Genomic DNA, 16,139 nt, shown 5'->3' on the forward strand with positions numbered 1-16,139 from the left:
TAGCATATCAATATTCTCAAGTGCTATAACGTATTTATCCAATGATCAGATTTATAGTAGATCTCAGTCAAGGTTTGTAATAATCACAGATATACTCACCAGATAGTAGAACACCCATTACTACTGAAATAAATACTTTTCAAAGTTTATTCTCAAGAAACAAAAACAGGCATTAGTGCCGTTCTGTCATTTTTCACGTCTAGGTTTGTTCAGCAGGTTGCTCAAAGTGGGTTTGCTCCCGGTTTCCTGTGTCCTGTCTCCCTGGGGCTGCAGCTGGTGTGGGGCTTGATCCCCAAGAGTCTGGTTTAATTTCCTGCAGTAAATGAGTATGGCAATCAAAGTATTGATCTTGAAGTGGTCCTGGAGGGACTCCTAATGCCAGGCCAGTGGTTGGAGACCCTTAGGCTACAAATGGAATTCTAGGCAATCAAAAAAAAAAATGCTACATTCCAGCCCACTGAGCTTTCCTCTGGAGGACAAATATCATCCCAAACTGTGTTTGTTCTGAAAAATGTCCAATCAGAGTTAAGTGTTTGTCATACCTCCATCGTGCTGGTGGCCTAAGCATTTGTAGCAAAGGCTAGCGGATCATTTTTACATGGTTTTGTCTTATGCTTCTTCATTTCTATCACAGTTACATTTTCATAGAAGCATATTTTCTTCTAAATGTAAGAGATCTTCTGTGAGATTCGCTCATATAGTTGAGCAAATATATTTGCCAAGGGTATGTGATTTACTCAAGCAGGGTCACAGCTAGAACTCAAACTTAGTGATTCCCATTCCAGTGCCCCATTGGCTGTATTCCAAAGTGTCCCTTATGAGAAGTTTATTAAAAAATATTTAAATGTACTAAGCACTATAATTTTTAATGAGCCCTGTATGTGCATTAAAGGCCACACATAACACATAAAAACCTTTATTGGATCATAAATGTGACCTATCTTAAATTAATATGCCAGCTGTAATAAACATTAATCTATCCCCAGAATTTCAAATATGGTTTAACAAAGGTTGGAATATTGTTTTTCTAAATGCATGGTTTGTTGAGTGGTAAATAAAACTATAAGTCCCTTGTTTTAGAGATTCAGTGGGTACTTTTCTACAGCTGTAAGTAGCTATCTTCTCTGACATTTAAATGACTCGATTATGTTTATCACCATTTTTGACACTCTGAATCAGAATAAAGCCTGCACCGGATACCAATACTCATTACTAAAAAGTTCTAGAAGACACAGCACTAAAGGGGGAACAGCACAAAGTGTGGGGTCTTTGCCTAGAATCTGCACTAAGGTCATCTTGTCTTTTTAAATAATTTCTCCGCTACAAACCACAACTGCGATTCCCTCAGGAGTTATTGCTGTGTTTCTGTCATCTCCTCAAATAACTCTTTCCTCCACGTGAGCCTTGGAGGTGACCTCTGCTTAGCCAGCAGCAGCTGTGACAGAACCCGGCTCCTGAAGGAATGCCAAGAAACCAGAAGGGAACCATTCACTGCCAACCAATATGCCTCTGCCCAGTTCCTATAAGCCACCCCTACACCACCCTGCTTCTGATGTGTCCAGAGCTTGCCACATAACCATCACCCACCTTTTTCCCCTGATGTCTTTAGTCCCTACCACCTGGCAGCCTAAACTCAAACGTTGGGCTACACGGACAGTAATTACTGTCCTAGAATTCACATGGCTCATGGCTCATCTATGTTTGGATTTAGCAGCTGCTGACCCCTGGTGGAGTTCTGTTCTTGTTAACAAATGAGCTACATATTCAATAACTTTTGTCCCTGAGTTCCATATCTTATACCTTGGGGTATATTAAGTAATCCCTATTAGTTGCTGATTCCTAAATAAAATACGTACACATTTCTACCTAGCCTAGTTGGAAGGGGTGGCCGGTCTCTTATTATGTTATATGACTGTTTTGTTGTAAAGAAAAATCTAGTGGAGTATCTGGGTGGCTCAATCGGTGAAGCATCCTATTCTTGATTTCAGCTCAGGTCTCAATCTCACACTTCATTAGATCAAGCCCTGCATCAGGCTCTGTGCTGACAGCATAGAGGCTGCTTGGGATTTTTTCTCTCCCTCTCTCTCTGTCCCACCACCCCCCACCCACCGAAAGAAAGAAAGAAAGAAAGAAAGAAAGAAAGAAAGAAGAAAGGACAATCTATCATACCCATCTATTGCTATACTATTCAGACTTAAGACTGCTTATTAACTAAGCCGTATTTATTCTTTTTCTTTGTTAGTTTTCTTCTTCTTTTTATGCTCTTTAAGCCTTTGAAATATGTTTTCAATATGGCATCAAATTGTTTTCTTTATCTTCAAATAAATTTGATTAATCTATGCTAGTGACTGCTGCATAAATGCATAATTTTTCATAATTATTTCAGTATTACTATAATTATTGTACTTCTACTAAAATTTATCTTATTAAATGATTGTTGAAACAAATAGAGGTAATTATGATGCTGCAATGCTACAATTTCAACTAGAAAATAGAAATCTTTGGAAAGGGACAATGAGAACCACGAAAAATCTGCGCTTTTACCCTGCTTGCAAGCAAACAAGTTAGCTTAGCACAGATTCATGGAAGCTGGCAGAAGACATGACACCTATGGGTCAGAGACAAAAGGTTTATTATTCATGGCAGTAGCAGAAGCCAGAATATTACCATTACACCAATTCTCTGACCCTCAATTCCCACAGGGAATAGGAAGCCTCACGATACTTACATTTGCAGTGAGTTGTTTAATAGGAAAGAAAACCTGAGATTAAGAAGCCTAGATTATTAAAAAAGAAAACATAAACCTAGATCATCAATATGATAATGGGAAGTAAGCATACCTGTTTTTTGCCCTAGAGAGAAATACTATATTTATTTTCCAAAACTCTTTACTATACAAACATGGTTGAAAAGATAATTCAGAACAGAAGGAACCAGTGACTTTGTTCTCAAGACATGTAGAAATGCTATAGACCTACAGGGACCTTCCTCCCACCCAATATATAACCCTTATTTCTATACTGCACTGCTTCTGATGCATTTTCCCAGAAACTTCACAGAACATTTAAAGGAGCTCATTGGGCCTTTGTCTTCCTTGTGGAAAGAGACACATAGGTCTTATGGGTCCTACCCTTAATCATTCATCTCCTCAAAGTGACTGATGTCAGGGTATGGGGGAGGGAAGAATCATCAGGTGTTGAGAGAGAGAGATAATGGATATCAGCACCAATAGTGAAAGTGGCTTTACTTTTGGTTCTTAACAGTGAGACACCAGCTAGGGGCTCAAACAATCTTCTAATGATTTTAGTACATTCAGTGTGGGGTGCTTTGATTGGATGCATGCCTGCGGATGGTGAAAGAATTCACCCAAAACACAACAAAAGAGAAAGAAGTTTATTGAATATACTGCAAGGGAGTGGCAGATGGGACAACAAAGGAAAAACTGCCTGCCACAAGGTAGTGGTGAGGGGCCACAGTTATGGGACAGAATGAGGGTGTATGGGACAATATGAAATTTCCCCTTTTTTGGTAATCTTAGGAGCTGTGAGTGGTTGCAAATGGTCAGTTAGACCTCTGGTTATTTTGAGGTGGGTGTCTGAATGAGCCTGTTTTCATTCAGCTCAGTGGTTGCCACGGGCCCTTTTGCCTTGTTCATGTTTCCATTGCTCAAGCTTATTGTCTGAAAGTGACCTCTACATCCGATGTCTTATATTAGGCAAAAAATAATCGTGCTCACTCCATTTATTTAAACCTTGGGAATCTTTTGGCTCAGCAGTCACAGCCAGGTTGTCTTCCAGCTGTGGATCACAAGGCTTGTACCTTTGGCTACTTTGGATTTGAGACACACAATAGCAGCTATTTGTTAACTTAGCTAAATACAACTGAGCCTGGGACATCTACTGCCCCATTATTACGATAATGTCTCTTTTATACTCATCCAATTTCAACACAAGGGCCAAAGGAGATTTCCAAGTTGGTGGGTGGACTGCAAGAATTCACTCAGAATTCTTAAAGTCAGTTTTTCATTCTACAGTGGGTCACATTTAGCAGCATTATAAACCCAATCCAAGGCACTCAATGCCTCATCTATGGTGTCCCACAAGAGTATGAGTATTTGGAAATGTCCTTGAGAAAACCAAAGCCTCCTTATAGTGAAAAGAACCCAATGTAAAAACTCTGACCTTTTACATTTATCTCTAAATGGATATAAAGAGGTCAGGCTGCAGGAGGGGCTGAGCTGGGAGATGGTTCAACTGTTCACTCTTCCTTCACAGGAAGGTGCACACCACCTTCTAATCCTCCAAAACAACCAGTCAAAGTTTTAACAATTTAACGAGTTTCTGATCTTAGCATTAGTGAATTTTCTTCATTTCAAGCCCAGTGTAGGTGTATATCTCTATTACTGTTGTCTGAAAGAGGGTGGAAATTTCCACCCATTCAGATGAACCTATGTACCAGTTATTACGTGAAGGAGAATTTGGGATGGACTTCCAGGTTATAGAAAAATTCCTCCTGCTCAAATCAGATACTGTTGGTCGCTGTTTGTGAATCTGTTTCCTAGGAGTTGGCCTTTAATTTGCCTGCCCAATTCTTCCTTACTAACAGACAATGAAGCATTAATTAACAGACAATAAAATGATGCCCTATTAACCATGCAAGTTGGTCAGCATGTTCACTTGATTCCAATGAGCTTCTCTCAAATTCAATTCATCAACCTGTGAGGTCTTCTTCTTCCCTCTTCCAGAAAGCTCTGTCTCTGACAACTCCCATCTTTGTTGCCAGGGGAAAAATGACAATGCAGGTGACTCTTTGTGAGAAAGGGGGCAGATGAATGGATAAGTGATCCAGGGGATTAACAGCATTCTTGTGACTACTTAACACATCAAACCCATTACCACTTCCTGTTTTTGCTTTTCTTTTGCTGTTGTTGTTGTTGTTGTTGTTTTTGTTGTTGTCATTTGGGTAAAAATTCCTTAAACTTCTTATGGAATAAACCAACCAATCGCTTCTGGTTTAGATTTTAGGTTTGGCAATACTTTATTGTCTCAGCATTCTGCTTTCCAAGTCAATACATCAAAAGAAAGTCATTACTGGGCAAGCAAGGTAGTCAGCAAATATTCTGAAAGACCCATGGTCACTCCAGCTGGAGCTTCTCCAGTTTCTTCACTACTTCAATTTTATGCTTGACCATTAAAGCCTAAAGTCAGTTCATTCATACCTAAGCCTAATATTGAACTGCAAGGCAGTGGATGGTTACTATGAAAGAAATTATTTTTTATCATAAAATTAAGTCTTGTACAGCCTTAGTGACGTTCCACTTCACTTTCAAGATATCAACTAGTTTAGTTTTTTTTTTTTTAAGTTAAAATACCATTTGCTAAGTAATCCAATCCACAAGCATTTCAGACAGGAAAGAGTTCTCCATTCTTTTCAGACTCTGCATTCCTCCAGACAACTCCTGGTGAGATAAGGTAGATGAGAATGGAATATCAGTCTTTTTTAACTCTCAACATGAAAAACGAATAGTTATCATTTATGGTAACCAATCCCCAAGTTTTCAGAGTGTTTCACCACCGATTAACTTACCTAAATAAAAAATAAGAATGTCTCTAGAGGAATTGGTCAAGAAAAGAGATAAAAGGTTTTTAAGTATTATGAGAAAACTTATAAGGGGGAAAACCCACAAAAACTCCCCCACTTGGGATAACACTATTCTATGAGAACCTGGGAGTAGGCTGTGATAAAGATCAAGATAAAGACTTGAATTACTTAAATGTCAGTCTTTCAACTGAAGAAGAGTGATTCTCTAGCTTTTATGGATTGTTATAAAATGATGCTTCAGAGGAAATAAATGTGTTAGGCAACTCAGTCTTCATTGGCCCTGAGTTCCTTTCTATGTGGCAGGATAAGGGTTTGTTAGGGCCAAACTCCCAAGAGCACCTATTGATTTTAGTGTGACTGCAGAGTTGCTGACAAGTCATAGCATTGACATTTTGATCCCATGTTCTATTTAAAACAAACAAACAAACAAAAAAAAAACCTAGAAACTCTTTATACTCTAAAATGATATTTCTTATTGTAAAGTCTTTCCCCAGAGTTTCAGTGTGCCCACGGAGTCTGGAATAAAAAAGGGGCCAGGAGAGGTGTTTTGTTATGCAAGGAAATAACTGAGCAAGGATCCTCTGTGACCTGGAGGTGAACTGCATTCTTCCACTGGCTGTAAAGTGTGTTATGTGAAAAATCCAAGACAAGCACAATAATAGACCTAGACCTCCCATTTTTTAGGAGGTTTATAGTAAATCTTTGCCTTGGCTATGAAAAGCTCTCAAAGAACCAAAGACAAATTGGTTCTAGTTTATAAAACTAAGGGCCAAAAGGGTTGAAGATATGCATCTCCAACCAAGTGAATAGGTCGAGTCCTTTAAGTCAGAAGGACTTGAATTAAGACAGACGGGGCTCTGTCAACCCCTTATCAATTCTTCTCAATGGCTATTTACCATCATGTATATTGATCTACGTGAGCATCTTCATTCCAACATGAGAAATACTTGAGATAAAGGAAGAGAAAAAAAAATGCATAAACTAGATGAATACAGTGACTAAAGCATTTTTGTTCATTGTTTGAATCAATGTTCACAAAAACAGGATATTGGAAATTGTTAGCAATACAAACAGACTACAATGTCTTCAACATAATTATACAATACAAATTATATTATATAAATTAAACAATATAAACAGGCTTTAATGTCTTCGATATAATTATTACCAAGCAGCAAAAAATAAGACTTGAACTGAATAAATAGAAAGTATGAAATGATTAGTGCAATAGAAGACAGGCGAAGTGGAATCAAGATCCAAGGAAAAGAAATGGCTTCTGGTTGGACAGAGATGAAGACTTCCTCATAGTGATGATATCTGAGTTGAGCCGTAAAGAGTAAGTGGGATGCAGGTAAGTGAAGAGGGAGGGAAAGTGTTCAAGACAGCAAAGAGGAAACCAGCAAAGTAAGTGAGATGCTCACTGGGAATGGCAAATAAGGTCATCTGGAGTTCCATATAAAGAAACTAAAGGACTCAGGCTTGGCAATGTATGTGGGGATCCATGTCCTGAATAGCTTTGAGTGAGAACTTAGGACATTTGATTTTATTATGTGGACAACAGGGAGGTATTCAAGATAACTGCAACCGAAGGAGAGACATTGCCTGAGCTATATTTTACTACTAATCTTGTCCTTGGGGATATGATAAAGATAGAAGTTTTGGTGAGGATAGTTTTATAATAGTTGAAGCCTATGTGACTAAGAGAATATGGTACCGTAAGTAGAAATCAACTCCATGGAAGGAGAAACCAACTTTGGAGAGAGCACTATGTATATATAAATACTTAGCATGAAGGGTAAGGTGTCCCAGTGGAATGATCTAGCAGACAACTGTAAATGCAGGAATACAGATCAGGAAAGAGAGCAAGGCTGTCATTGTAAATACAGAAGAATTTATGTAGAGCTATTAATTGAACCCTTATAATTAATGAAATGCAGATTAACAAAAATGCAAAAGAAGAGAATTGAGAAAAATCTATATTTTTGAGAATGGAAGAAAAAGAAGTAGATATGAAGACAGAACGGGTGGTCTGTGTAATAGAAATAGAACCATGTGGGGTGCCTGGGTGGCTCAGTTGGTTAAGCATCCAATTCTTGGCTTTTGCGCAGGTCATGATCTCATTGTTCCATGCTGACAACACAGAGCCTTCTTGGAATCTTTTCTCTCTTTCTTTCTCTCTGCCCCTCCCCTGCTCACGAGCATGTGCACTCTCTCTCTTTCAAAATAAAAAAAAAATAAACTTAAAATAAAAAGAAAGAAACAGAACCATAAGATTAAAGGATTGCCGAATAAAAGTAGGACAAGGTATCAAAATAGAGAGTATGGATAGCAATGGCACCTGCCATGGAGTTAAGACTGAGGCAAAATTGCCATTTTTGCAGTGAATTCATCACTGGTGATCTTTGAAGGTCATAGCATACAAGATTGGTGAGGACAAAAACTAGATTTCAAAAATATGGATCCAAAAACATAGGGAAAGACTTTTGAAGACATGAATGTGGTTAGGTAAAGGATTCTTAGCTAAAAAACACAAACTATAATTTAAAAATAATCACTTGAAATTCATTAAAATTAAAAATGTTTGCTTTTCAAAAAGTCCCTATTACATGAATAAAGACAACCCACAGATTGGTAGAAAATATTTGTAAATCTTATATCTAATAAAAAGACTTGTATCTAAAAATATTTAAAGAACTCCCCAAAGTCAACAATAAGAAAGCAAACAACCCAACTAAAGAAAAAATGGAAAAAACATTGAGCAGTTTCTTTACTAAAGAAGATATACAGATGGAGAATAAGCAATGAATATGCTTGGCATTATCAATCCTAACACATTAAAGCTACAATGAAATACCATGATATGCTTAATAGAATAACAATCTGACTATACCAAATGTCTGAATACACCAAATGTTGAAAGGCATGATGGAGCTTGAACTCTTACACGCTTCTGGTGGGAATATAAAGTGATTCAGTCCGTTTAGATAACAATTTGAGAGTTCCTTAAAAGTTAAACATTGACCTATCATGTCATGGAATCTTCCCATTCATAGATATTGACCCAAGAGATATGAATGTACATGTCCATTCAGAAACCTGTAGGGTACACTCATGTTCATAGCATTTTTGTGTTTGCAATTTCCCAAACCTGCATACAGTCCCAAACCTGCATACATATAAATGAATAAGTTACATTATATGTGTATGGTGGAACACTGCACAGAAATATAAGGAATGAACAATTGATACATGTTATAACTTGGATGAATTAAATATAAGAATACTATTACAGTAAATATAAGAGTATATTCTGTGCCATTTCATTTCATTTAATAAAAGGTTAGAAAATGGAAGCTAATCCAAAATGGCTGAATGAAGATGGTTGTTAGAGACAAAGGTAAGAGAGCCGGGAGGTGGAGAGGGGTAGGAAGGAGGGACTACAAAGTTCATGAGGAGATTTTGGGAGGTAATGAAGATGATTATTATCTTGAGTTTTGATATATACAAATGTCGAAACATCACTAATTGTACTCCTTAAATATGTTCAGCTTGTTATATCAATTATACCTTACTAAAGCTTTTAAAATATATAGGCAAAGGGAGGAGATTGAAACAGACCTTGTAAAGGTGAAAAGGACACAATTCAAGGGCTTAACTGTGAAGAGTGGAAGGGATACTTCCCCCTACACTATCTTTAATACAGGTATGAAGGGATGTGTTAATAGAAAACAGTTTTCTAACATCATCTGGGGGAACTTCTTTTATAATGAATGAAGTGGGAATGAGTGGAGAAATTTTGTGCAAATCATGTGTAAACCATAGTCTCCACACTCAAGAATGTTACAAGATACAAAGATTCAGTTGAAAGTAGATTACAACCTTATCAGTTACCCAAAACTCTACATTGCTGATTAGTGAATTAACTTAATTCTTTCAGTGGATTATAAATTATTGCTTTTACACACAGCATCCAACAGGGGGTGCTATAATTAGACCACTTCATTATGTTGTAGGTTGCAGTGGACTGACTCCAGATAATGGGTTGTCTCCTCTAAGCCAAGCTAAGATGAATATTAATCAAGGATATTAGAAAGGACAAGATAAAAACTTGACAAAGGGTTTCAATCCCCTTCAACCTCTTTCTTTCTTCATATTCTTTTATATTCCTTGAAAGTTGACTTTCCCTGGCGAAAACGAGCAGATGATGAGAAAAGTATATAAAAGAGATTATTGACTTGACTAAGTAAAGGTCAACTTTTATTTGATGAAGAAAACCTAAGTTATATTTTGTGAATGCTTTCATGTTAGTCAGCAAACATTTATTACGGATCGACTGTTTCCTCACATGTATATGATCACTCCTACTTGAATACAGATTTTGTGATGATTAAATCAGTAAATACATATAAAACACATAGAATAGTGTCTCATCTAGAATAAGGACTCAGTAAATCGTAGCTAATAAGGGTTCTGTAATGTAGTCAAAATATAAGACATTACAGCACATACAGAAAGAATGTTTGCTTACAACGCAAAAGAATTTGTGTGTCCATGTGCATGTGTGTGTGTGTGCGCTAATGCACGCATGTGAATTAGGTAATGATAGTCGCACAGATTTAAGGCCAGGGAGATTTATGTTGGTAGGAAAATATTTACAAAGAAGGGGCTAATTTAATTGAGGTACGAATGATTGATAACATTAAAGAATTATTCCAAAGGGGAAGAAAGGATGGATGAAGAGGTGATGTGAAAGGAAGGAGGATATAGAATAACATGGACAACCCTAAAATACAGAAGAAAATCCCCACTGGGAAGCAGAGGAGGGCTAATCAAGTGTTCGGACAATTCTCTGTGTTCAAAAAGAAGTCACCAGTGTTTTCAGTAAGAGAGTCATATGATGAAATTGATTTGGGGAGTATTAATCTGAATATAGTATTCATGCTAAAGAGAAGTCAACAGTGATTAAGAGTCAAGATGGCGGTAAGAAATGTATGTACTCACCAAAGGGGAACAAGGCCCAACTTGAGTGATAGAAGTGATAACGGGAAGGGAAATAGATGAAAAGACATAATTTTAGTGGAACAAGGGAGAAAAGCATTACAATAGATTTTCCCTCTTTCCAATATGGGCTACGATTTAATCACAGCACCCTCTTCTCGAAATCAGTTACGAGGGCACCATGCCTGTAGAACAAACTCTTAACTGCTTCTTTGATGATTAAATTAAATTCAGCATGTGAATCTAAGTTTAGTTGCTACAGTTTGCTTCTAAGAATCCTCTACTGAAAGCAACCTGTTGCTACTTTTTCTGTCTTCAAGCCGTCCACAGCCTGAAGTGTCTTCCCCCTTCCCAAGGCCCCCTGACATCGCTTCCCATCCTTCAAAATTAACATCAAATGCAAACTCTAGGTAAAGCCAATGAGCAATGTTTGCTCTTCTCTCTACACCATTTTATAGAACTTAGTAAACACTGAATGGATGGGGTGCCTGTCTTATCACATCTACCAGACTGGATGTGTCTGGGAGCAAAAATCGGTAGTATTTTGGTATCATTGCCAGCATCCATCATAATGTTTTGCATATGCAAAGTACTCAATACATATTGGTTGAATAAAGGAATGCAAAATATGTCATTTACTGCCTTAACTGCATTGTTGCAATGCTCTGAGGATACTTTGTGTCTGAAGAGAGACAGAGAGAGAGAGAGAGAGAGACAGAGAGAGAGATTCAGGGTTGTTCCTATAGAGTAAGAAAGGTCAGGACCCCTGGTTCATTGAAGCAAAAGCAACAATGTGGGTAAATCTGGAGGAGCACACAGGTTGCCTGGGTCCTCAGTCTACGTCTGGACTTCCTCATCAGGAGAGTGTGAAACGTGTTTATAATTCCAGAGGCTGCTAGTGAGGTCTCTGCTCCTATGCCCGCCTGAGCTCTTCCCTTTCTGTGGCACAGTCACTACCAAATAACGTCAGTTCAACATTTACTGTGCTAAGTTACAACTTGCATTCAGAGCATTCTATTTTCTAAGATGTTATGAATATTTTTGCAGGGTTGCCTACCCATAACGGAAAAAATGAGAGTCTGTAGAAGTACTCTAAACAAGTTAGACTCAAGGTAGAACTCTCTGGAATGGGTTAAGAAGGCCACAGAAAGAATATAAATTATTCTATTATAGTGTCTTTAAGTTTTTCTTACATCTCAATGCAACCTAATAATGACACAGAAAAATAGGTTATCATTAATATTCCAATAATTCCATAAAATGATACTGATAGCGATTGGGGAGCAGAGCAATTATGCTAATCGAACATGATTAGTAAATGATGCTGTAAATATATTTCTATATAGTGCCATATTGGATAATGGGAGAAAAAACATTTTAGGGGTTGAGGACCCCCAAACAAATGTTCAAATGTTTGAACCCACTTTGTTCAAATGCTTTTCATATCAGTTACTGTAACTTTCTATGTTTCAAGTTTTCTCACATGAATACTTGACATAGTAAAATTGACCGGAAAGGGTTGTGAAGATAAAGTGAGCTGACACGTGTTGGTATCCACATTACAAGGTTTGCCCGGTGTAGACACTAAATGAATCCTAGCTTCCTCTCATTCCACACCCTTTCTCTTCATGGAAGAACATTCATGTATACATACTACCTAAACAATGCATATATATGCTTAAACACAAATATACTGATGTACTAATGATACAGGGGTTGGACTTTTGCTTACATTAGAGAAGAACAGGCATAAAGAACATCAGCGTATAAATGTGATAAGCGTTCAGTTAAATATGGTGGCTGTACCTATTACTAACGCCATTCAGCTGATGTTTCTGGTATTTCACAAGAAGACTCTAGCAATGTGTACACAGAGTATCAGGTGATGAAAGCTGGAGGGGTGGAGATTGGGGTTGAAGGGACTCCTCAAACTCATCAGGTACAAATCATCAAAGGGTGATGTTCTGTGGCCTAAAATACTGGGATAATTTTAACATGTTAGTACAGAACCTCAGAGACCATATCATTTTCTTTTTGTATTTCTATCCCTGGTAGTAAAATAATCCTGTATTGGCTCATAGAGAAACCAGTCTTCTGTTTCAGAGATTTGACTCCTCCTGAACAGAGGGAGACTTATTAAGTGTGGGCGTATCCCTTGAACATTAAAATAGAAGAAATTGTTGTGATTTACACTACATTTTTAGCTAAAGGGAATTGGAAGGTAGATCCAGCAAGATAATTCAAATTCCCATTAAAATGGCCACTGGACAGTGTGATGCTAAGTGAAATAAGCCATACAGAGAAAGACAGATACCATATGTTTTCACTCTTATGTGGATCCTGAGAAACTTAACAGAAACCCATGGGGGAGGGGAAGGAAAAAAAAAAAAGAGGTTAGAGTGGGAGGGAGCCAAAGCATAAGAGACTGTTAAAAACTGAGAACAAACTGAGGGTTGATGGGGGGTAGGAGGGAGGGGAGGTTGGGTGATGGGTATTGAGGAGGGCACCTTTTGGGATGAGCACTGGGTGTTGTATGGAAACCAATTTGACAATAAATTTCATATATTGAAAAAAAAAAAAGTAAAAAAAAAATGGCCACCGGAGCCACTGGATATGTTGGTATATAAAAATACCATGGAATGGATGGGGTTAAACACAATTGAGCATCCTTAAACCAATTTTTTGACGGAAAATAGATCTCCAAATAGCCCTCGAAGTACTAATGCTACTTAGCCACCTGGGTGGCTCAGTCGCTTAAGCATCCTACTCTTGGTTTCAGTTCAGGTCATGATCTCGTGGTTCGTGAGTTTGAGCCCCGCATCGGGCTCTATGTTGACAGCACAGAGTCTGCTTGGGATTCTCTCTCTCCTTGTCTCTCTTCCTCTCCCCTGCTCATGCTTTCTGTTAAAATAAATACATAAAACTTCAAAAAAAAGTACTAATGTTTAGAAAAACTGTACATTTATTCTGACACTATTTCCTGTGTGAAATAGTTTAGAAGCTGTTTTGTGGAAATGGACATCAGAATCAATGTAAGAAGCAAAACTAAACCTATGTCCAGGTCTAAGTCATTATTTCTATTGTTTTTGTTTTGTTTTGTTTTATTTATTTTTTGTTTGTTTTTTACTAAGAACTTTAGTTTTCAATTGGAACGTAAGCATGAAATATGTAAACCTATACTAAGTATTAAAAATGTCATGTTGTTCTGCTTTCTTTGAGGGATTTGTTTCCTTTATTTGCTTTTGTTCACAGTACTATTCATATTTTAACTGAGCCCATCTTATTTATCTATATTAAGAATACTTTAAACATAAACTAAGTTTTAGCAGTACTCTGTTTATTAAAATGAATAAAATGAGTATGGCTATTTCAAATAAAAATATTTTGATGGGAAGCCATTTTCTACCAGGATTCTAAAATAAAGCAAAACACCAATTTAGGCACGTTGAAATTTTCCACATTATACCACATTTACACTTTTTCTGCTCCAAATCATATAGGTTATAGAATTTTTCACATTCTTTTGCCACATACTTGCTTTCACGTTTCTTACTACTGACCATTTGCAAAAAGAATAGAATTGCCCCTCAAAGAGAGATCATTTGCTCCTGTTCCAGAGGATGTTGCTACAACTTTTCAAGTCTGAAAGGCAATTCCAAGGGAGGAATTGTACGAATGTTTGTGTAGTGGTGGTTGTAATTGGATTACGTGAATGACCTTCAAACGCGTCTGTTTTCATTGGGTAATTTAAGAAGGAACGATCCTCTTAAAATTCAGTCGCACTTCTTTCTAGATCTCCTTAATCAATGGATAGAACGTCCAGCTTTATGGGCGCTGGGGACACCACTTCCTGGACTATAATGAAGAGTTCTGATGCAGCTTCCTACAAGGAAGAGGAAGAGAGTCTGTGTACACAATCGCCACCTTCTAGGGATATATAAGGGTGGAACCAAGTGAGGGACACAGTGAAACCCGAAGACATTCGCCTCTCTCCATTCAACCACAACCCACCTTCAGAACCTCGCGATGTCTTGTCACAACTGCTCCACCAACTACAGCTTGGGATCCCTCAGCAATCCCTGCCATCTTCCGCTCACGTCCTCCATCACCCTCTGTTCCACGGGCGTGAGCTGTGGCGATGTCCTCTGCTTGCCCAGTAACTGTCAAGGCCATCTCCGGCCTCTGGACAACTGCCAAGAGGCCTGCAATGAACCAACCAGCAGCCAGCCAGCCCCCCACGAGCCCAGCAACTTCGAAACTTCTTGCTGCCCTTCTACTACTTACTACGTGTCCAGACCCTGCCAAGGAACCACTTTTCTTCCTGCCGGTTCTTACGTCTCTGGCTCCTGTGTCCCCATCTCCTACAGGCCTCTGAGCTATGTGTCCAGCAGCTGCCGACCCCTCAGCCTCCCTACTTACGGATGCCGCCCCTTGAGCTGTTTGCCCTGCAATCCTCAATCGCTTCACGTTGTGCCAAGTGGCCTCAGACCTCTGCGTCCTCTCCTCGGTGGGTGCCAACCTCTGACCCACGTGTATAGCACCTGCCGTCCATCCTGCTCTGCGCTGGGAGGCCAGTAGCTTCCTTGTTCCACTTAATAATCATATGCTAAGGATCCAGGACAAAAATGCAAACTCTGGGGACTTTGGGTTCTTTCCTAATAGTGCCTTTCCTTGCTTTTACTGTGCCTGATGTAGTTCAAGCCCCTCCTTTCATATTTTTATCTTTTTATTCATCTCTCCTTGGCATTAAGTTATTTGATGTACAACGTGGTTCAATGTCATTCAGATGCGGGAAGAATTTATTCGGTTCACGTTGAAATAAATTGGATTAAGTCAAAATTAAGAAGCTGGTTCTTCAGTTCATCTTTCATTATTTTGGTTTTTTTTAATACTTTTTTTAATGTTTATTTATTTTTGAGGGGGGTGGGCAGGGAGGGAGGGAGACACAGGATCTGAAGCAGGATCTGCACTGGCAGCAGAGACCCTGATGCGGGGCTCAAACTCATGAACCGGGAAATCATGAGCTGAACTGAAGTTGGACACTTAACCAACTGAGCCAGCCAGGCACCCCTTTCATAATTTCATTTTAACACAGAAATGACCAACTAAAACTGCTTGTACGATAAGTGAATAGTACATGGGTTACTCAACCATATGCTCTTATCTGACATTGAGGGAATAGCTTGATGGTTTATTCCTCAAGCTTCTTTCTAGATCTCTGATCCTATGTACTTAAGAGACCCAAAAAGCCCTTGGTGGAAGTTATTTTGACTTCTCAACAGGAACATTTTCCTGATCTCTCTCACCCAATGAACGTACTTCCATCCAAATCTCCCTTCTAATTGCAAACTGAACCATGTTTCACTGAACCTTAAGCCTTTGATGGCTTCCTATGCTCTATTATCATATAATAAAAATGCAAACGCCTGATCATGAATCTGTTTTCCCTCATTGCCTTCCTCCCGGTCCCATCTCTCTGGCTTCATTCCCTTCTCAACATTGCCAACACCAAGCTCTGGCAATTCTGACTTACATGTAAG

General features: G+C 38.5%; 1 protein-coding gene across 1 annotated transcript; it reads left to right on the forward strand.

Moving 5' to 3' along the window:
- Window positions 1-14,547: 14,547 nt before the first annotated feature.
- On the forward strand, window positions 14,548-15,445 carry LOC106988639 (keratin-associated protein 26-1). The gene has a single exon (XM_015087107.3). It carries the CDS (start codon window positions 14,626-14,628, stop codon window positions 15,175-15,177), a length of 552 nt encoding a protein of 183 aa, XP_014942593.3. The 5' UTR covers window positions 14,548-14,625; the 3' UTR covers window positions 15,178-15,445.
- Window positions 15,446-16,139: the final 694 nt, after the last annotated feature.

Source organism: Acinonyx jubatus, chromosome C2 (assembly GCF_027475565.1).
Source record: "Acinonyx jubatus isolate Ajub_Pintada_27869175 chromosome C2, VMU_Ajub_asm_v1.0, whole genome shotgun sequence".
Taxonomy (NCBI): Eukaryota; Metazoa; Chordata; class Mammalia; order Carnivora; family Felidae; genus Acinonyx; species Acinonyx jubatus.

What these genes read in the sequence shown, in the direction of transcription:
- LOC106988639 (XM_015087107.3), top strand. Translation starts at nt 14,626, where the DNA reads ATGTCTTGTCACAACTGCTCCACCAACTACAGCTTGGGATCCCTCAGC.